This window comes from Tyto alba, unplaced genomic scaffold (assembly GCF_018691265.1).
Source record: "Tyto alba isolate M040663 unplaced genomic scaffold, T.alba_DEE_v4.0 Super-Scaffold_38, whole genome shotgun sequence".
Classification (NCBI taxonomy): Eukaryota; Metazoa; Chordata; class Aves; order Strigiformes; family Tytonidae; genus Tyto; species Tyto alba.
The window spans coordinates 4,440,436-4,463,737 of record NW_024881313.1 but is presented as its reverse complement, the minus strand read 5'-3'; the positions used below and the strand labels follow the sequence as shown (position 1 = coordinate 4,463,737).

Genomic DNA, 23,302 nt, shown 5'->3' with positions numbered 1-23,302 from the left:
CATGAATGAATTCAACCCACTATGAGATCTGCAAAGGATTTTTTCCCTCAACTTTGAATGATTTTTGGTTCTAAGCAGGTGCGCATCATTTGTAGTTATGTCACATTTAAATGTAAAGACTTCTATACTGTGCCTTGAAATATAAAAAAGACAAAGCTAATTAAAACCAGCACAAGCTGTGTGTGCCATTACAACGAATATGATCTATCTTGACCTCTGATCAAGAACATTATGAGTTCTTCCCTCTCCTCCCATCAAGAAAAACAAACCCAAAACATCCTTGCCAATTATTTTTGCGACCAGAAAGCATACATTTAAGTATACAATGAATAACTATGAGCAAATAGCTTACTGCAGGGGGAACTGACATTGCTGGTGTCACTGAAAGTTCATGGTAATTCCAATGATCTCTCATAAAAATTCAGCTTCACACTTTGTCCCGTGCGGGACTTGCGGTTTGTATTTCACAGAAACAGTTTTATGAGAGCACTTCTTATGTTAAGAAGTTTGCATTCCCATACACTGTGGCAGCTTCCTTGATTAAAAAAAAAAAAAAAAAAAAAAAGTGAATTATTAATATTATGTGAATTTTGGTGTAACACCAAAGTACATTTATGGATTTGTCAAACTTCTCCCCTCTGTGCCCACAGATGCACAGTCTCCTCCACGCTTACCAGCAGGAAGAACGTTCCTACAGCTGATACTCACTGCTGATCTAAAGATATAGAAATCACTCAAAATGAAATATTCTTTCTTTATATAAAGCACAGGAAATAAATGCTAGGGGCAATGAAATACAAAGCGGTTCTAGTATGAGCCATGGCTGCTTCACAAGTCTTTAGTCTAGAAGCTGCAGGAGTCTCTTGTCCTGCGAGCTGGTACGAGTGGCACAATGCGTTGGCTCTGCAAACTCAAGCAACAGATTTCAGAGGCTGGACCAGCCAAACAGGCTGAGCCAGGGTTTTCCCTTTGCTGGCTTGCTTGTTTTGGGGGTGAGGGGAGAAGGGGACTCAGAGGACAGAATGTGAATTTCAGCCTTTGTGAAAGGTCCACTCAGATTAATTCCTTGTCTTTTCAAAACTACTTTTATCATTCACGTCCACAAAGATGATGTAAACACGTAGGTAATATAACTGAAGAAAGCCCGGGGTAGTTTGAACCGAGCACTGTGTAGCGCTACAGACACTGGTATTTCAGATCGCAAGTGCAATTCCAGTGTTTGGATTAAGCACCTACCTAAAGCCAGCACCAGGTTCGCCACGGTGAAGGCTTCTTCACGCGTGCAAGCCCACGCTGTTAATAGAAGTTTTCTCTCTTAGCCCAGTAAACATCTCCGAATCTCCTTCCTGGGAGAGGAGAGGCAAATGTGTTCTCAAAGCCAACTGCATGCTTGGCAGCCCTGCTGTCACTCGAGGGAGCTGCTTGGGACGGTTATGGTTTGTCGAGTGGGCACTTGCCAAGGCTGGCGGAGACCTCCCTCCCTCTGCCCGATCACAGAAGAGCCATCAGAACAGCAATTACAACTTATTACCGGGCTGGCCCCGTGCCGCTCCTCCTCCTCCTTGGGATGCTAGTCAGAGCAGGATTTGGCCAGAAAAATGTCTTCTGGAGAAACCACCCTTCCTTCCAGTCCTCTCCGAGCTCAGATCAAGTATCAAGCGCTAAATAACGAGCTGTTTAGGAACATTACTACTCAGAAGAACTAATTTTCTATTGTCTCTTGCTGAAGCAAGGCTTGGTTAGCAAATAAGCACCAAGAGAATTTCAAAAATGTACTTCATGTAATGATCTGAATAGGGATTCAAATAGAAAGAGCAATATGGTTTCAAACATTATTTTTATGCACAAGATACTTGAAAGCACTAGAGAGAGTAAGCGAGACAGAAAAAAATACTACTTCTTGTTTGTTTGCAAGAGTAGCTTTCAACAAGTAAGGTCTGCTGTACCGAAGGAGAGAACATTTAAGCAAGCAGGGATATAGGTAGAAGTTTCTGGACATCCTCTACCCTCTCGCAGAGTCACCACAGAAATGGCAACTGTAACCTGGACTGTCACACGGACAGTCTGAAAAGCTTCTTTCCACAGTTATTCTGGAAGGTGGCACCTCAAACTGGCGGAACCCACAAGTAGCTACGCACCCAACCCACGGACAACCTCAGTGCTTTAAAGGAAACGGGAGATGGGTTGATTCCAACATGTCAAATCACCTTTAGGTTTCATTTAAATGCTCAGTGTAAACTCACGCCGAATTTTAAGTGACTGAAGATGTATTCACGGAAAGCACGCGGGCACTTCTAGATCATATAGGTAAAACACAAGAACTGAGTATTACTGCATTTTGGTATAGAATGGTTTCAGCTGAGCTAGCCTATACGGGAAATCACTCTGAAATCCTGGAGGTAAAGCTAAGACGATAAAGGTACAAAATAAAGGTTTTTATTTAAAATACCATTAGTATTATATATTCTGATTCACCGTCAGTAAAATTGGGAACTATTCACAAATGAGATCTGCTCATTGTTTTGGGCTACAAGAGAAACGGAACTGTTAACACCCAGGTTAAAAAAACAGCACTCCAGAGCCAATATAGGGGTTGGTGGAGCAGCTGGATTCTATCCAGCCTTAGGAGCAATTGTGTGCCATTTTCTATCTTGATACAGCTGTATCTTGATATCTGTATATCAAAGAACAGTCTGGAAACCACAGAAAATCCCAATCCAGAGACTGTAAATCCACTAAAAGGAGCTTTGATACCTACATAAGCAGATACATTACAAGTTACTGAATGTATAAATGTATGCAAATAAAACATGTATGTAAGAAGTGAAGTAAGGAAAAAAAATTTCTCCACTTCCAAATACTTGCGGAACGGCAACTAATCACAAAAACATGCATGTAAAGAACCGATTCTGGAAAAAACAGTCAACTGATACCATGGCATGTGTTTTGTAGAACAGGACTTTCTGAGAACGCTGCAGAGGTGCTAAAGCAAATTGTTATAATGTCGCTGCACAATGTGCCGTTGAGGTTTTATGGTCACACTGCGCCAATAGTCTCGGGAAGTTATTTTGCATTCTTATATAAACTTTTTTTCCCAATCCTGTTTTCCACAAAAAAGGGCTTTCAATAACGTACAATCTTCTGTTTATACATAGCACAGGAAAAACATGATAAACCCAAGAACACAATCTGTACTTTAAACATATTTTAAAACTAGATTTCTACAACTTCATGTAAACAAGAATAAGCTGTTAAACACTCACCAAAAAAGAGCATAACCTTCCTGTCATTAAATGGCAGTGTTTTACATGGCACTTTTTTAAAATCATGAAAATAAAAAAAGTAAGTAAATAAATCAATCCAGCAGACCCCTCCCAACTTGAGGCTTAACCTGCAAATTAATGTAGAAGTAATAAAACCTATGCCAGCTGGAATCCCTTCTTTCTCTGGCTTTGGCATGAGCACCAAGAGCAGGTATATGTTTGAAGAAAAACAAAGTAGGACATTTTCCACCTTTAGTCACAGGATGTTAATTGAACTCTGGCAAATGTTTAAAGATATTCTCAAAATGTTCAAGAAAGAATTAAAACCAGTTGGGGCTGAGAAAAAGAAACAATCCATCCTTCCTCCCCCTTCCTCTCCCCCGAAACATCTGTTCCAAACTTATACTCCAAAAACCACAGCGAAGAACAGTCATAATTAATGTTATTTTGGCTTTTTAGTTGCTAGGCCTGCATTCTGAGGTTAGCAATACAAAAATACAAGTTCAGGGTACTATTACTGTACTTAAGGACTCTCCTGATGCATGTAACAAAAAGGTGGGTTTTTTTTTTTTTCTTCTTCTTTCCCCCCTTTGTCATAAAAAAGGAAAAAAAAAAATAGAAGCGGTATCAGGAAACAGTTTCATGTTTAAGATAAAGGATTACAAGAAAAAGTACCTACATAAATGAACTACGGTTTATGAAGCTATGAAAATACATTTGAGACGTGTTTTATAACATCGGGTTAAACATGCTTTACAGCTGTACAAAAGCGATTGAGCCACTTGCAGCACAGGCCGTAAAACTGCTAACGCAGGCGGGTCCTGCCCCCCCCCCCCGCCTGCTGCGCGCTTCGCCTTCCCCCGCGCGGGGACCCCGCGGGGCCGCACCGCGCTCCGGGCGGGCTCCCACCCACGGGAGCGCTACCGCCGCGTGGGCAGCCCTTGCCACGCCAGCAGCGCCGCTCATTTCGGCGGGGCTCGGCTCCACGCGGATGCTTCTGGGCCGGAGCTCAGACCCCCCCGTGTGAACGGGCTGCAGCACACCGACGGGATCCCGCGGCTGGCTGCCCGTGGGGGACCCGGGGCGGCTTAGCGCTCTTTCAGCAGCTTCGGGCCAAGGGAAGCTCACGCCTACGAGCCCCGCGGGGGTTACAAAGCCCTGACCGGCAACGAGGCGGGCAGTGGCAGATTCTCCGCTTCCACGCACTGAAGGGTGGGAGGATTCGTTTTGCACGAAAATATATACTTAACGCTTCTCTCTACCTGCTTTTAAATGCTCTGACCGTCTAGATTCAAGAAACTCCATCAGTGTAATCTGAAAGACAGCCCTAATGACAATACTCAGAATTACCAGCAGGGACTAAATTGCCTATTGATTACTAAGCCAGAATTAAGGCTTTTATCATCCCGCCTGTGCACAATCTCTACAGGAAAAATCTGATATGTTTTTAAATTAATCCTCCTTCGTGTTTCCGAGAAAGAAAAAATGCATTTTTCACACACAAACATAAGAACACATTGAGTGGGGAGTCGTGTGTCCTCTCTCTTTTTTTAAAAAAGAAAGATTATGATAAATTCTGTACTGTGCCTGGTATGCTGTTGCAAACCTTTCTTTGAGGCTATTGCTGTTTCAGTCAGGTGTACAAAACATATGTTAGCAGGTGTGAGTTGTTTCAAATGATGTATCACTCTGCTGAAGTTTAAATGAAAGTACTTTTCAAGTTGTTATTTTCCATTGCTCCTTGGCTTCTTGTATCCTTTGGCATTAGAGGCAGAAGTGCTGAGAAACTGCTGTGAATGATGCTGTCTGACTATATATGGAAAAACTCTGCAAGAGGGAGCCTGCGCTAGCATGGACAGAGCACCCGCCTTCATCTTCAGCAAGAATTAGGTCTGTGTCTTTCACCTGCCAGGCCACAAGTGCTAAAAAGACAAGAGAATACGTGGTTTGGGGGGTGAGCAAATATTTCATAGCCTTTAGCTCACTTGGTAATACGCAAGAGCTACAAACAACCCCGATTTTGATGATGATGTACTGGCTAACATCAACCCACAATACACCATTTCCCCTGTGAAATACACCTCTCTGTGTTTTAAGTCATCAAGTGTGAAATGGTACGTTAGTCCTTGCTTTCTTCTACTTCTGATTTGCTTTGGCTACAGTGCAAGGAAAACTCAAACATTTGCTTAAGTTTCACCATCTTCAGCACACCGAAGTGCTGGCCTAAGTAAGTATGCTTTTTTTTTTGTCTGCTAGGCACTGTCGGTTGAAAACTGTAACTGCTTTCAGTATGCAGACATACAGCACTGGTACAGCTAGCGTGATTTTTTTGGTTCTTGAGGCACTACAACGGTACAAATAAATCCCGTCCAATCTTGCAGTGTAATATTTTTTATATCTATATATTCATATATACATATACATAATTTAAATAAGAGCCTAAAAGTTCCATGTGCCCAACTACAGTTTCTAACTTTCTGAAAAACATTTGTGCTTTCAGTTTGTAATGTTCAAGGCAATTAGCAGATTACTTATAAAGCTAAATAGTAAAAAGAAAAAATAAAAATCCTTCCACCAATTGGCCCTTGCAGTATAAACACACAAACATGAATGCCGTCATTGTTACCCAGAACCACTGACGTTCCTTTCTGAGTGTCAAGCTATTCCTACATTAAACCAGTAATGCCACAAGCTGTGAAAGGCAGGCACAACGTGCTTTCTACAAAATGTGTATTTTTTATATATTTAGAGGAAGAAAGGTCCATGTACAGCGGGTGTGCTTCTACACCAAAAAAACCCTACCACAAATTAACACAGAGATAATCTTCACTTTAAGCTTATTGTACCTTTTTTTTTTTTGTTCTCGACCCTGTTCAAAACAGTTTGCCAGGTTAGACTACTACGAAGGGGATTATAAAACAGTTCCTACGCTTGGAAGTACTTTAAATCTACAAGCCATGTTTCTATTGCTGCTTTGTAGCTCAAAAACCAAAACTAGTGATGATTTTATGAGTTGCTATAGTCTAGACAACTCGGTTACTTTTCAATGAAATTGTTCCTTGGGGAGAGTACTGTGAAAATTCCCATACAATTAATTACAGGTACGTGCAACTAAAATACAATTCTACAGCACAGTAGCTTTACAATTACCGGTGCAATTTATGTCTGTATCAAACAAGAATGCTCTGAAGGGGCTGGGAAGGCCCAGTACAAGAACCAGGAGGTTACATGTAAAGCTACCTGTAGTGCATGAGAGGAGATAAATAAGATGCAACGTTAAATTTTTGATGTGCCTTCTCCTCTGGCAAGATTCAGAGTTCTACTGGAAAGCACAAAATCCGGCAACTGAGTCAACCTTCCCAGAATATATTTTTATAGCAAGCTGGGCTCAACACATTTTTACTGCCAAGTTAAAGAGCAAATGAGAAATTTAACAGAATTATAAGGGAAATGCACCCATAAAGCAGGAAAAGAAGAAAAACCAGAAAATGCAGAGAAAAGCTATGAGAAGAATTGTGATTTAAAAAAAAAAAAAAAAAGCCTTCATGTATTTTCCCCTCACAACACAACCCTATTTTCCCCCATCAGTTATTTTTACCTCAATCTTACTTTCCTCTAAATACACTTATAAATGACCTTTTAAATTCAGAAGTAATTCCAATTGTTATAAACACCACTTTAAAGTAATTTCATTTTGTGAATTTCACTGGGTACTTAGGTTATACGTTAGTTTAGGATGGAGTTAAAAAAATGAGTAAACAGGGGAGGTGATCATGATACACGTCCTTGTGAAAAGCATAGAAAAGGTTAGTTACAGGAGAGTCCCCGTCGTTTTGCTCCACCTTTACAAGCTTACAGCCTTGGATCAGTGGGAATCCTGAATCTCTGAAAAAGATGCTTATGGATTGTGTTGGCTTGACTAGCACAGCCCTGCAGAAATACTCCAGGGTCTGTACCCCAGAGCTACAGGACTTTGAAAGGACCGTAGTCACACGCCTGGGGCCCCGTGCCCCTTGCAAACACTCAGCCGACACTCCTCTCTCACCTGGTCCATCTGCACTGGAATAGGTGGCCTCTGGGGAGGCTCGAATCCACTGTAAAACAAACCAGATAACTCCCGTAAAGCAAATGGAGGCTGGGGTTTGCAGAGTCCTTAAAGACTCCAGTGTTGCTCAGGAGACAAAAAAAAAAGGACACCACGGTCTCCCTTGTAAGAGAAGTAGTCATCAAGCCTGGGCCAACTCTCATTCTCCTTTTAGGGTCCAGCCAAACTGCAGAGCAGGTGCCCAGGAAATCACACCGCTAGATTTCAATAAATGGCGTGTAACAAAACGATAGAAAGGAGAACATTCAAGCTACTCTTTGGTAGATCAAAGATAAAAATGAAATAACTTAAATAGAAAAATTCTGTCTGTAAACACTTGTCCTATTTAGATTTCTTAGGCAAAATCCTTCTCCCTTTTCCTTTCTGCCCACCTATTCCACTTCCCCTCCCGATTCCTGACCCTCAGGAACACCTTGGTGTTAGAGCCCTCTCTGCAATCCTACAGGATGATATTTTTATCTCCAACAATAAATATGAGGAACTAATCTGTCACTGGAAGTTCCTTTTACTTACTGCCACTGCTTTATCAGAATTCCATGAAAACTGATCAAGAAAAGAGAACAAGAGTTACAGCAGTCTGCTGGTGGTCCCTCACCAGAAGAGGCCCCCAACCGCTTCAGGACATCAAGATACAGTTACTTCCTTACAATCTAGGTGTACTTGGAAATCACTGAACCATCAATTTGTGCAGGTTTGACTAAGATAATGCTCTTGGTCTCCACGATAATACCAAGCTGTTTGATTTGGGGCTGTAAGTTAGTAATTATTATTTGCCATGCAGTCATGCCCAAGATATAACAACAGCACTATTGCTGTGCATGCAATAAGAGATCATCTTTGCTCCACAGATGCTGCAAGCTTAAGTTTCAGCATGTTCTGGGAATGTAATTGTTTTGGTTTGGTTTTGTCAGTGAGTAGCCAATATAATACATACTCTTGATTCTCTAAGGAACCCTGATGGCCACCTGACAGCAGATGACTGCTAGAAAAGAAGAGATCCACTCTGAAGCACTTATTGACAAGCACTTGAGCGTTTTTCACTCTGGGTTACTGGAAAAAAAAAAAAAAAAAAAAAAAAAAAAAAGAGATGAATGTGTATGAAGTTAAAGTCCGGCTCCCTAGAAAGGGAATGTGGCATCTAGCTCTGAAAAAACATCTTTTAGCTGTTGCTGGGAACAAATCCCACCTGTGCTAAGAAAACCCCTATAGGAAATAATTGCACTTTTACTTATTATTTTTCATTGTTATTTGAAACCTCTTACTATAGCTTTATTCCTTAAGGCAGAAACTAGAAACTACCACAGATTTTACTTATTCATGCTCAGTCACGACCTCAGCCAAAAGCTCATGTTAAAATCTCATGTCTAAGCACACACATATATTATAGTTAACTCATATGTTGATCAACTGTTTAGCACAATGCCATTCATTATTTTTTTAATTATTATTTATGTATTTATTTTTTACAAGAACACCCATAAGGGTCTGTTAGAATAGGTGCCTCAGACTGCTAAATGCTGGGCAAACATACGTATATATTAATTAGCGTGCAGGATTAATATAGGCCCCCAAACCTGCAATTAGATGGAACCGTTTTGGCTCCAATAATTATAAAGAAAGTTCTCTGTCGTCATCTGCACGGAAATGTGAAATCCTGGCACCAGTGAAGTCCCTCAGAGGGAAGTTTTGCCACAGACCACAATACAGTTGCCTCAAGATATTTTATCACAGATTTTATCATAACTTGCAGGCCTGAAATATTGAATGCGTTCAGACAAACTTTCATTATGTTGGAGAACAGAATTTAGTCTTCATTTTGTGAAGTATGGCTTAGTTATTTGCCCATACTGTTTATACAAGAGTAGGTCTGTATATCTAATTTTTAATAAAAACATAGCATACAAGTTCTTCAGTCTCTGAACAGGCAATTAAGCAAGCAGAAACTTCTGTCAATCTGAACAACTAATGAGATGGTTCCTCGGACATCTGAAAATGCGTTTTTTCAAGCTGCAGGAGAACTTGGTTGATTCGTGCTTTACTATGCTAGACGCTCTGTAAGTCAAACACACAAAAATGTAGCACCCAGCCCTCCTCTCAGGAACAACTTAATAAAAGAGCCCTGGGATTTGATCTCATATTTCTACTTCCCATTATTTTTTCAAATACATCTGCATAATACTACAGTACATTAACATAAGGTGTAATAGTTAAACCTGAACATTTACAATACACTAACGCAGGTAAAGAGTTTTTGTGGTGAATGGCTAAAGTTAGGCTTCTGCGCATACATAAATTGTGGAGCTTGCAACTCTGCAAGTGCAGAATACTTCATTCCAGTCTGACAAAACGTTTGTTATGTGCTCAAGGTTCGGCATTCGCCTCCTCAGTGAGTATTTGGTGCTTAACATTAATCACGTACTTCAGTGCATGTGACCTGAATTTGTAGCATGACTTTCAAAAAGCCGTCAATGTGTACTTCTTCCCACTGATTTGTCCTGACTCCCAAGTCTAATTTCAAGCACCTTTGAAATCTTAATTGAAGAACATTTTGCAGTGCACCATCTTTAAAAAGAGAAGCCCACCACAAAAGAGCAAGCTCTCATTAGCCATAGCAGTACTGAGCCAATCTGTACTGCCCACAGAAGAAGCTGTTGCAGATTATCAAATGAACAGCAGAGTTAATGGCAGAAGCAAGTCTACTCTTGACTCAACCCAACATGGAGTTCAGAAATGCCACCTGCTGACAGAAGCCGACGAGATTCTGATATAAACAGCTGTTCTGCTACAAATTCAGATTCAGTTGGCTATGTATTAATAGCACATCCATAAACAAAAGAAGTTTGAGCACCTAACTCCTCCTCCTCTCAGTCTTCAATTTGTTTGTGCAGGGGGGGGACACGCACGCTGTTAGTTTACATTTCTATTGTCCACTTTAAACTTATGAAGTAGTTTAGCTGAGCAGGCCTCTTTTTTTTTTTTTGCTGGATTCTGTTTAACATGCTGCTATAGCACTCTGCATATGATATGGCACTGCACCATACGATTACTTCACTGTTGAAAGCATAACATATGGAAACTGTACTGAAACGTTAGCTGCTTTGATACCTATGAAGAGGAATGAGCTCTCGCGTTACAAGACAATGCATTTTTTCAACAACTTAAAGTAATAAAAATTAAACACACATTTAGAATCTAAGCTGTGTTAGTTTCCAACTCTATTATGTTACTCTATTTGTGTTACTCTATTTCAATGTGTTACTCTATTTCAATACCCAACTCCAATGGCTGGTTACTATTGTGTTTTTGATTGCTATTACCAGCAAACAATGGGTGGTTTTCTTTTAACTTCTGTATTCTTGACAAAGAAAAGGGAATAGACCGAAGAGAAGGCCCTCGGGATTCCTTCGTACATTACCCATGAAGGCAAATGCAACACAGCACAGATACAGGGATGATACCTCATGTCACTGAGATAACATTACTTGAGAAAACAAAGTTTATCGGGAAAAGTCTTAAGCTGCCACACAGCGCTTCGCTTCCCCAAACCAAAGCTTCCACAACAGACAAGTCCTTAATGGACCACAAGCAAGGTTGATCCCTACAGATGAATTTCTGAGTCGCCACTGCCTTTGGCAGGAGCAGAAAGGAGATCTTTAGTTCTAATACACTGACTTTTCTCCCCCGTAAATTAGTCACTCATAGAGGGAACAATGAAGCTCTAAATTATTTCATCAGCAGCAAGAACCCCCGTTAACATAAGTAGGAAGCTGTAAATTTTTGGTCACTGTTTTGCCAGTAGTTACATTTGAATCCTGAACAAAATCCAGCTGAATAAGAGAAAACATTTACAGTCTGAGTTATAAGAATCTATTAATTTTCTTGAATAAAAATTTATATATACACTATTTTAATCTTAGAGGACATTCCCTAATGATGTAAGTGGGACATGATTGTCTCGAATTTAGTTTGTTAACTAAACCTACAACAAACACATGATTGTAGATATTTAAGAATGCAGTCACACTAGGTATCAAAAGTGCTGCTTATTACACCCAGCTCTGAAAATACACACTAGGTGAAGACTGATTTTTTTTGATTGAAAATATATTGAATTTCACTTTCTCTCTTTCAATCACATATTATATAAAGTCATGGTTCACCACGAGTATGATTTATTAGAAGAAAATTGGCCCATTTCACATGATACATTCTAACTGGCTGAAACAGTGCAGCTTTACGATTACTGACACAGCTACAAAGCAGTCTCGCTTTCAGTTTAAGAATATGCTCTATATACCTAAAAAACTACTCAGTTACTATAGATCTCCTAAATCATCATTCGAATAGTATCCCCAGATGCTAAACGGAATGGTTTCTACATCAACAGTACTAACTTGAAAGGCTCAGTCATAGTTTTTTTAAAAGTCTTAAAATACTGCTGCACTGAATTTTTAGGCATATTTGATTTAAATATCACTGTTTAGATCTTAGATTCCTTAAAGTTTAAGGCCAATCCTACAAAGTATTTTTTACTCCAAATTAAAATTAATTATTACTTTCATGTTTTACTAGAAAGAAAAAAAAAAAAAAGAGATTGAAAAGTTAGCCATTTTCTGTGGGTAGAAAATGGGGTCACTTTTATAAATATTGAGATTGGGCTAGTGGAAATTTCAAGGAAGTTTGCCATATGAAGGAAAGTAAAATCTTTCAAATGCAGTCAATCAAAAATGTCTGCACAAATATGACTCCCCAGAAAGGCATTTATCCTAATTAATAAGATAAACCAATAGTTAGTCACCTACTTAAATGACAGCTGCAAATCAAAATGGGCTTTGCCAATTCTCTCATGGGGTCAGATATGACCACCCATGAAAACTTCACTCTTTCATCTCCTTTACAAGTGGAAGGACTGACAGACGGCCACGGCTGTTCCAGCCAACCATAGCATCCTCAATCCTCGCTGCCAGGACCGGCTGCCATCCGCTGCCCAACACGATCAGGCAGTAAGTAGGTCTATAAACCTATTAAAACAGCATAAATGTTATAACTTGTAATCTATTAAAATCAAAATAAACAGGAAAGGAGGTCTGAGAGCCAGTTTCTTCAGAGCAAAATGTAATGCTAATTATGAGGTTTTCAAATATTCCAGCTTTTTTTTGGGAGTGGGCAAGACTTAGAGTTGAGCCATTAAAAAGCCAGTTGGTAGTATTAAACTCTTGCTTTAGGATTTATAAGAAAGCCAAAAATTCACTCCAGGCTGAAATTTACTATCCCAGGCCTGGAATCATTTTTAACAAAAAAAAAAAAAAAAAAAAAAAAAAAAAAGAAGAGTAGTCATAAATATAGAAGAAAAAACTAAACAAACACAAAACAGTGGTTTCAGATGATTTTTGGCACTCCTTCAATGTAAAAGTGGCTTTATTTTTTTAATATATTTTTTTTTAAAGTCTGAGATTCATTACTAGAAATTATTTTTGTAACTAAAATTGGGACCAGGTTATTTTAATAATGAATTACCAATAAGTTACTATCACTGAATCTTTTCTAAAATTTTTCAGTATAAAGAGATATCATAGTTTTTCAAAGGAATGTCAATGCTCTGACTTACACTCAAAAGCCAGGAAGTTAGGGGTGGAAATTTCATCTGCGAGCCACACAGATGTATGAAAACATTTAAAAAATTAACAGCGTATGTTAAAGATGCTATGTCAGCCTCATTTTCATCCATAACTAGACTTCATTAGTTTTGTGGGTTTAAAATTGACATTTAAAAATAAAGGCAACATAAGTTTTTGTGCCTTAATTGAGCACTCCTTAATTGAAGAGCTATTTCGATGTTTGCAGACTGTTAACGTCTTTCCAAAATAAGCTGTGTGCTGGTGCTACTTAGCTGTACTTCCCTATCACCCTGAGGAGTCTGTGTTGCTGATGGAAGCCATTTCTTTTGCTAAATCCCACCTGTGAACTCTAACAAGGGCATTTAAGCATACTAAACAAAGTCTCGTGGGAGACACTATTGTTAAAACAAAACTGGAACAAATTTTTAAAGTGGACTTTCTACAATCGTTAGAGGATGCAGGTCTTAAGAAGAGAAAAGTTGTTACAGGAGAGGGAACAAAAAGCTAAATGTAAGCAGAGAGACCATGCCAGTCACCCCTGAGGGAAGAGAGAGGAGGTATAGAAAATTAACTGCTGCATTTCTACTTCCCACCAAAACCACAAACGGGCCGTTTCAGGGGACTAACACATACAGAGTCTGCAGATAAATACATGTCTACCTCATTACCTGAGAAGAGCCTTAAAGAGCATACTTCTTTGCTGAATATTTCTGCTTCTAGATGAATAATCTCATTTACGCACAAGAAGGTGCTATACATACACATGTAACATTTGCAGCATGTATGTGCGTTAGCTTGGAAGCTGCTCAGCTCTGTCTGCAAATTTGGCCCGTAGTCTTTTGGCACGGATTTTTACTGCAAAACTTAACAAACATTCACTGCAGCCAAACCACCTTGAACTGTTTCTTATCAAATTTCACAGGCTATGTGGGTTTGAGTCTGGTCAATACATGGATGAGACATCATTATATGAAATTACGCTTTGCTGAAAAATGACAACAGTAGCTTAACAGCATCAGGAAAAGGCTGGACTTAGCTGTAAGGACATGAACAAAGGTGAGGCTGCTGCCTTTACCCAGGATAAGACTACCACACCCAGCAAAGCCAAGATGAGCAGCTTTCCTAAAGGGAGGGCGTTACATGGAAAATGGGACTCGAAAGATTAGTGAGGTTCCTGCTTTCTACCTGGAACTAGAATGGCCAACAGCCATACAGGACAGACACTCTCTGCTGAAGGACATGCATAGTTGTACGCCAACTCACCAGCCTGTAAGGCGTGCTTTCTCTCTGGCATCTAAAGCGGCACCATCTTGGAGTTACACCTTGTGCAGTAACAGTAATGCCAGGCACGCTGCTGAAGTCTGGCACCCTAACAAAGTATCGAACAACCGAGATGGGACATAATAAAAGAGAAACTGCCATTCTAAATTCTTCATTAATAGATTGGGTCAAAGCAACCCCATTCTATGTTTGACAAAAGTATAGGGCTAAAGGAGGATGAGAACAACAATTATATTTGGATTATAACAAATACTTAACATCAACCCAGATGATGCCCTCTCAGGCAACCTAAGGAAAAACATCCTCTTTGTTTTCTTAAGTTACCACAACATACATGTTTACCTGTATTCAAAGACGAGTTAACAAGAGTTTGCTCGGAGTACAAATCAAACAGGATCGCACAGAAGGAATACAGCAATATTCTTCATTCTCACTGGATGCAGTGGAGGGTATGCCTGTAGGGCTTGAAAGTTGTGTAGGCACTGTGAGGCTGAAATGCAGGACGATTTACATATTCTAAATTGTTTCCCTGAAACAGATCTTACCCAACTATCCTTGGTTTTATCACCTTGCTAGGCAATTGCCGTATATACTTGCACTTGAGGGAAAGAGACTCACATCAGCCAATAACAGACATGTGAGCTGCCTATCTAAAATTAGTCTGCTGGCCCTCCTGGGTTCCCTCTGCAGGCACTGCACGGACAGGAAGAGAAAGTCAGCCACAGCATGACTGTGAGAACGTCATCTATGTAAGTTAGAAACATCATGGAGAACAAAATCCTATGCCAAGCAAACACTGGAAAAAATTCTGTAGTTATCAGAAAAATCTCAATGCTGATTTTAGGTCCAGAAAAACTTCTAAGATGGCAAAAATGGAAATTCTGGGCTGAGGATGTTGAAATGCAACTCACTTGATAGTTAATTAAAAAAAAAAAAAAAAATGCAAGAAAGACTATATGGGCTTTGCTACCAGGCTATTACAAACCCTAAACTTGGAACAGTGCTTGAACGAGGAACTTGGAACAGAGGGTGCAGAAAGTGGAAGGTAGTATTATTTATAACCTGGCAGGCAGGACTCCCAGAAACTTGGTTAGCCAAAACAAGCTGATTCGCCTTAACTACAGGTAAAACAACATTCTGAGTAACTTCAAAAGTTTGAAAAACATATAAATAATAAAAATAAAAGTATTTCAGTAGACAGATGCTGACTTGTTTTCTTTAATATTTGATGAAACGTGTTTCAAAGAGCGCACTGCTAACCAATGTTCCTGACAGATGTGCAAAGTTATACTACCTGACCACATCATGAATTAGCCCTCTCAGGAGGAGCTGTACAAAAAGTAAAACAAAAGAAAGCAGAAATTCCTTGACATCTGTAGGATGTCAAGGAAATGAATCAGTTTGTTTCAAATAGGAGATAATTAAGAAAATCTTCTAAAATCTTCTGAATTACATTAGGACTTTTATCATTTAGCTGTTCTTAACATGCTTCCCTTTTTCATATCCAGGGACACACTGAACAACCAATTCATTTCAGAACTTCCAGACAGTGTTGCCAGGACTGCTACAACTTTTCCGTTTAATCATTAATACTTAAATTGCTTATATCAAACAGATGGCGTAACAGTTTATCAAGGCAGGGATGCTCATGTTGTTTCCTATTAAGAATATGTTGAGCCTACTTATTACAGAACATAATAGATGTATTATATGCATTTAGCTTTTCTGAAGGAAATACTGGTATTTAAACTGCAGTGTATCAGAATTACCTGACAAGATCTCTGTGTAATGTAAACCAGACTGACTTTGGTCAAGAGTTCTGGTTCAGCACAGCAAGCAATTTTCAGTTTCTCTAATCAGTGCAAAAAAATTCCTATGAATTTTATACCTGGGAAAACGACTTGAATACTTGCTTTTGAAGAAAACACAGATCACTTTTTTCAAACATTACTTTTTTTGAACATAGTTTCCTAATGAAAGTTATGTCTTCATGATGACAGCAGCTGAACATTCCTCTCTGTCCACTTATTTATCTATTAATTCAAATCCCCCTCAAAAAAAAAAAAAAAAAAAAAAAAAGGGGGGCAGGGCAAGATCCTAACCACTTTTACTTGTATCTTAAACTGGCCCTGTACCACATGCAGAGCTTTCCTACTGATACATCAGGGGTCTTCTGCACACTTGGTATTTCTGGTAAGGTTAGTTTCTTCATGTAATAATTTCAGATGCAATTTTTAAAGTTAGTGTCCTTCTCTGCTTTAGTAAAGAGTTTGGAAACAAATGCCCAAACATGCTTTAGGGACTGCAAGCCAAATCCAAATAAAAGAGCCCGAAGCTCTTCTGTCTTATTTTTAGGCATTCTTCTTCCCAATGCCTCAGTACATCTACTGTTCTCCAAATGTCATGTAGCAAAATTGCTAGTTTATTTGGGATAAACCGAACAGTAGGTACTTACCTGTAGGAGTACTACTGCGAAATGAAGAGGAGGGAGTGATTGGAGGGGTGACTGGAGGAGTAAGGCTTCCACTGCTGTGGCGAGGCGGAGTAGATACATTCCCACGGGACACTGTGCTTGACAAAGTCAAAGAAAGTTTCGGCTGAATCTTCTTCTTCAAAGACTCCTGCTCACGTCGAGCTGCATCAGTCATAAATCTAGAACAAGCACAATCAGGAGGATGAGAGGCTTGAGACACTGTCTGCAAGCAAGCTTTAGGTAAAGATAAAGTAAGTATTTTTCACCCTCGGTGACCAAATGGAGCTTCAAACTCAGCCATAACAAGTTCCCCCGCAACACACAGATTTGAAGAATACAAACTTCTCCATCAACAGCTTTATTCCAGTGTCTAAGATCTGGGTCATTTGCTCCTGATTTCAGTAGAACTTACATTAGACATTTGCATCATGTGCAAACACACAAGTTTTTTTTTAAACTCCAACCAGAGATCCACATTGCACACAATATTATAATAATTATACTCAATCCCTTACAATAACTGCACTCAATCCTTCTGTGAAAAAGTAGCTGAGTAGCTATAATGGAGGAAAATGTTAGGGGCAAATGTATTGAATCTGAAGGTCAAAGGGATGGTATGAATTACATTGTGTAGATACATCATTTCCAATTTAGGATAATCACATCCTTTTTCTAAAGGTTTTAGACAATGTTTCCTGACATAAAAGATGTCCAATTAAACTGCAATTCCTCAAAATGGAGTTCCTAGCTCTTGAAAACCAAATGAGGTGTCTTTGTAGAGCTTTGGTACATGCTGCTGAAGGCCCAATGCAACTCAAGGTTCATCTCTGTGGGATGCTGAGAGGGAATTCCACCAGCACGATGCAAAGTGTACAGTAATTCCAGCAGTTCAATTTTTTGCATGAGATCTCTCACGTGGAATAAAAATATCTTTTTTTACTTTTATTCCGATTCCTTCCAAAAATTAACAACCGAAGTGAAAAAGACCACTTTTATTCCAAGTGCCTACACAGAGTTACACTAGAACACCTGATACTGCATTATGCTGACATTCAAAGAATCACTTCTGGCACCTGTAGTAACCCACATCTGAAAGGATTGGGATCCCCTCACAACAGGATCTCTGCAACTCAGACTTCATGAACTTAGCATTCAAGCAATATTTTAATATCTTGCCTTTCCCCTCTACCGCATAAGGAGCCATCTTGAAGGATTCCTAAGAAGACAGGCACAAGTACGTCACCTTGTCCATACAGTCCTCTGTCCTTCAGGCTAAAGTACAAACTACGCCTGTCAGTGAGTAAAGCAATATGCACTAGCACAAGATGCAGAATAAGAAGTTCAGTTACACCGAGACATTTGTCTGACCAGGTTAGACAAAGTAAACCAGGTTTTAGCTGAGACACAAGCTTTACATGATGAGCTCTTGCAACCTTGGCAAACCGTGAAGGGTGCATTCAGAGAGGTGAGAACGCGGTGCAGCCGGTACGCTGCTCTCGCCTCGGAGCCAGCTGCCACCTAGAAACTCACATCTGCAATCCAGTAAGGAAACAGAATGACAAAAATTACTAGCAATTATTTGTATTGGACTAAGCAGGGGTAACCTGGCTTGCTTTCAACAGTCACACTCCTCAGAGGAGCCTAGGAAAGAGAATGAGGCAGACATGGGGATAGAAGCAGCCACAGAGAACAAGTCTGTGGAAGAAATAATGGAGATACTGAGTTGTTGTGCTGGGTGTAGGTGGCAAGGTTTTGGTAGTGGAGGGGCTTGCAGGGCGAGAAGAGGTCAGGGACTGCTTTGTGCCAGACACAGCTGGTTTCAGCCAGACCCACAACGGACCCACCACTGACACAGCTGAGCCCATCGGTGAAGCTGGTGGCACCTCCATGACAACGTATTTAAGGAGGGGTAGAAAATACTGGAGGGGGAGAGGAGGAGGGAACAGAGGAGGAGGTCAGAGGAGTAGGAGGTGCTGCGTGGTGGAGAGCAGGTGCACCCCCAGAGGCACTGCAGCCCGTGGGTGACCAACACTGGAGCACAAGACAAGAGTGACAAACAAGGGGCGGCAGAGACAAACCGCCGCAACCTGACCCCAACGCCTGCACCACTTAGTGCCTCTCTGAAGGGACTGAGTGTGGCCTGCAGCAGCAGCAGGGGAGGAAAGATGTCTGGTGTGAAGCGAGCCTGGGGGTGAAGGCGAGCCTGGAAAAGGGGGTGGAAAGATGGCTTTTCCCCCCCTAAGTGTTTTAGGGTTTTTCTTTTGTTTCTCAACAACCAATACCCAAATCAGTAATTAAATATTTATGTTAGTTGGCAATAAATTAAGTTAAAGACCCCCCAGGTCAAGTCTGCTTTGCCCATGACAGTACTTGGGAAGTGATTCCCTTTATTTCAGCCCTTGAGTCTTCTCGCTCCTGTTCCTCCTATTTTCTCCCCCATCCCACTGGGGCTGGGGACGTGGGGGTGAGTGAGCAAGCGGCTATGGGGGTGCTTGGCTGCTTGCTGGGGCCAACCCATCACTCTACCAAGTTTCTTGTCATGCTGCAACTGTATTTGCTGTGTGACCAAACTGCCTGTTGTGTTGTAACTTGACATTCCTTAACATATGAGAAGACACGGAAGCAACCCTGACATACATCCAGAATCCAAGAGAGGACTGGGAGATCTGCCTTTGGCTCCCAAGGAAGAGCAGCAGACCCTGAGGAGAGGGAGGCAGAGGGAATGCTGCCACACCAGTCACCTGGCTCACAGTTTGTGTCCTGCCATCGTATGAAGGATCAGGCCACAGGCTGGCTGGACAAACTGATTCTGCAGACCACAGCACCACACCAGTTGCACTGAATGCGGCCATCAGGTCATACAGACTCTCACAGCAATACATAGTATCTGTCACAGCATCTGCAACATGGTGCTGGAGGACAGTCTAGTTTCTTCTCTGGGTCTCAACCAACAGTTTAAATTAATATGAATCACTGTATTTGTTTAGGCTCCATGGAAACCCGAAATTTTGTGACTGCTTGCAAGACATGGGCTGTTTGGATGGAAGATGGGTAGATTCTACTGGCTGTGAGTCCAGACCTGACTGCACTTATGGTGAGACCACTGAGAAACAACAGCTCTTGTGGAACAGTAAGGGGTGCATAGGGAAGGGAGAAAGGAAAAAATGGGGGTTTAGGCATCTGTGTGAAATATGAAAGAAAAATTCGGCCTAGATATAAAACTCCCAGCTCTTTCAAAACAGATCTGTCGCCTCAAAACCACCATGGCGTAAAATTTTAAGTACCACTAGAGCAATAAAAATGTATCCTGTCCATCCATACCATGAAGGCATTAATAAGTGGGTCTTTGCCATGATACATAACGTCAACACCCAATCTGCAGACATTAATATGTATATGACATGGCAGCTTATCTTCTTTAAACAGAGACAATACATCATGTCAAACCCAGATACGGCATTTTTATGAAGTTAATATTTAAAAAGCAGGTATCCATAGTAACAGTTCAGTTTTAAATTTCTCTTCTCTAAACAAGGGTGCAGATATTATTGACAAAATAGTCTCCAAATAGAAGTCTAAATTTAATTAAAGAAAAAAAGAAGTAAAAGGATCTTAATAAAATGGGCATTCAGTATACATTTGCTTTCCTCTAACTAGGAAACGTCTAATTCACTATTTTTGGAATTTGTTCTATGATGTATGCTTGCTTCTGGATGGGAAGCCTTATTTCTTAAGAAAATGTTATGGCAACATTATAAATCCTTGAAAACTTGGAAGATAACCTCAAGCGTGAGATATTAAAAGCAGCAGTATGAACACTGCTATTTAATAAACTCAGCCACAAATAACAATGTTAAAATAATATTGAGGTATAACCAGTCTGGTTGAAGTCCATAAAAATCAGGAAAATCTGATGTTATAGCTGAAACTTCTCCCTGTCCTGTTGACTCGCTCCCATTTGGGCTAAGCACGTTGGGTATATTCCAAAACGTCATTTGTTGTCTACACTGTGAACCTGAGAGAAATGGAAGGCAGAGTATGCTGAGAAGTTGAGTTCCTGATATCTCAACTATGGAATTAAATTTATCAGATCCAAACAGTCCCATACAGGTTTGCTGAAGCACTGGCAGTGTTACGGTTTTGAAAAGGAACTTTTCTAAATGGATTAAAATAAAACATTTTTCAATATTTTAATTAAAATGCAGTATTATACTTGTGCCTAAGTATGGTGGTGTTCTTCAAAGCTTACAATATAAGCATTTTAATGATGGGTATAGAATGACATTTCCAACTAAGGCTTTAATTTTCATGTTGAAAGTACATTACGGTTACAACATCAAGTGCTCAGAAATGAAACATGCTGGAATTAAGGTTGAATACTGGTCTCTAAATTACACGTTGGCATACAATTTTCCCTGCTTCACTTAAGTGCACAAGATGTGTGGGAAACAGAAAATGAATTGTAACTAAAAAAGGCTGCTGTAAGACCACTTAGGTTAAATCCCATCTCCTTGCTTAACAGTCTCTCTCACCATCGTCAGATCCACCTCCTTGCTGAGCAAAGTTACCTCTGCTTTTTTCAACTTTTATTAAGTCCATAACCCTGCCTCTCTAGTTCCACCACTACGCAGATTTTAGTCATCTTCCCTGTTGCACAGGATTGTGTTTGCACCTCATAAGCCTCTCTCTCCAAATCCAATACACCACGTAGGCGCAGTGGAACAAGGAGAATCATTCCGTTCCCAGCCATTCATTGACCCTGTTTTGACAAGCATGGGGTTTGTGTGCTTTCTTGCAGATGGTTCCTAATGCCAGGGAGGAGCCCATTCCTTAGGAAGAAACCTCTTCTAGCCCCATTTTTTTCTTTCCTCGCCCTTTCACCTTCCTAATAATTCAGCTCCCCGCTCCAAAACACGTAGGTGCAGTGATTTCTGAATCAAGTGCTAGCAGCAACTTTAATAAACATGAGCAAAATATAGTATTTCCCCCTCCTCTCATTCCCTGGAATGGTTCAAGTATTTTTATTGAAACTTTCCCAAGAAATTCAGCCTGAAGGAGACACCCAGCATGGAAAATTTCAGCCCAAACAGCTGAATGTTGGCAACATAATAAGCAACTGAAATATTCTTATAATGGAAAGTGTTGCACAACCTTCCATATAGGTGGCAATATAATACAAACAGCTTTAGCTGTTGTTGCCAACATAAAAAGTCACAAAAAAAGCAGAGGCGATGTTCAAATTCTAAAAAGCCTTTTAAAATCAAACCTTTGCAATATTTCTAAGTTCCATCACCCCCAAGTGCTTTGGAATCAAGAATGAACAGAACATACTCTCCCAAAAAGTTCCTTAAGCTGCCCCAGTATGACTCACGTGATGATGTCAGAGTTAGTTTATCATAAAACTCTTACTACACACAATTCTAAGACAGTCTAAGAGCTCTGGACTCATACACCCAGGCTGAGGGTAAGGGTAGTTAGAAGTGTGAGTTGCAAATAAACTAGAACTTTTTACTTGAAATCTCACTTGAACGGGAAAAAAAACAGATTGCCCTTCAGAATGTATCTTCTTAGTAACAGTCATAAGGGTATGAGGTGCCCTTTCCTCCTCCTCCTCACTGTTACAGCTTGCTGATGTAGGAAGTGAGCCTGGCTTGGATCAGATCTGTTTCTATGTCCACAGACATTTCCACAGACAGTGAAAAAGGTGCGTCACAGCTACCTTGTGGAATGTGAATATTAATTTGCTACATTTGGTTTCTTCACAATCTCGTCTCTAAAGCATATGCAAACAGAGGAGGTGATGCAATTACAAGTCTGTCATTATCCAGTTACTGCATACGCACAGTAAAGAGGGGATGGGGATTATTCTGAGCTTGCAAAACAAGCAGATTACACTGTGGAGGTGCTCAAACCCAGGACTGCTCCAGAACAGTCCAGTTGCACACCAGCGAAAAATCCAACAAGACAGCATTACCTGACAGTAACATATATTAACATATATACCTTGTCCTGTGCCTCACCACTGACAAGATGCACTAAACTGCAACGGGAAAAGGTAGCAGGACAGAATGAATTCTGACCTTTTCTCATTATCACACAGAAAATTATGGAAAAACATTGATAGTAACACTCAGCTCGTATTCATGTTTGCCTAATTTGGCTAACCTGCACTGGGAAAATTCCATCACCTTTACCACAGCATGAGAAATCATGCTACTGAGCTTCCACCACTCATATTTCAGCAGACTTCTCCTTAACCCAACACTTGGTCAAGTTCAAGATTGATTGGGAAAAAAAAAAAATATCCATGGTGCTTTCTGGCAGATTTGTGCTACCTTCTGGTTATATTATATTTAGATCAAAAGTGGTCAAACGTAATTGACCCATGAGGCACACACTAGCTTAACTACATACATACATGAACACCACACATGAATTCTCCTGCTACTCTTTACACCTATAAGAGCAAGGTGCTGGTTAAATCTGCTTTTCCCCTCAATCTTTTTCCCACTTTTGTCTCAAGATGTTTATGCAATTCTTTGTCAGTGCTGTACCAAGAGAA

At 40.3% G+C, this 23,302-nt stretch overlaps 1 protein-coding gene across 1 annotated transcript in view; it reads right to left on the bottom strand.

The window, feature by feature from the left end:
- JAZF1 (JAZF zinc finger 1) overlaps positions 1 to 23,302 on the bottom strand; it is a 208,860-nt gene that overhangs the window by 14,569 nt on the left and 170,989 nt on the right. Inside the window, exon 3 of the mRNA XM_032991773.2 lies at positions 16,723 to 16,919. Coding sequence (XP_032847664.1) covers positions 16,723 to 16,919 — 197 coding nt within the window. The remainder of the gene's footprint in view (positions 1 to 16,722; positions 16,920 to 23,302) is intronic.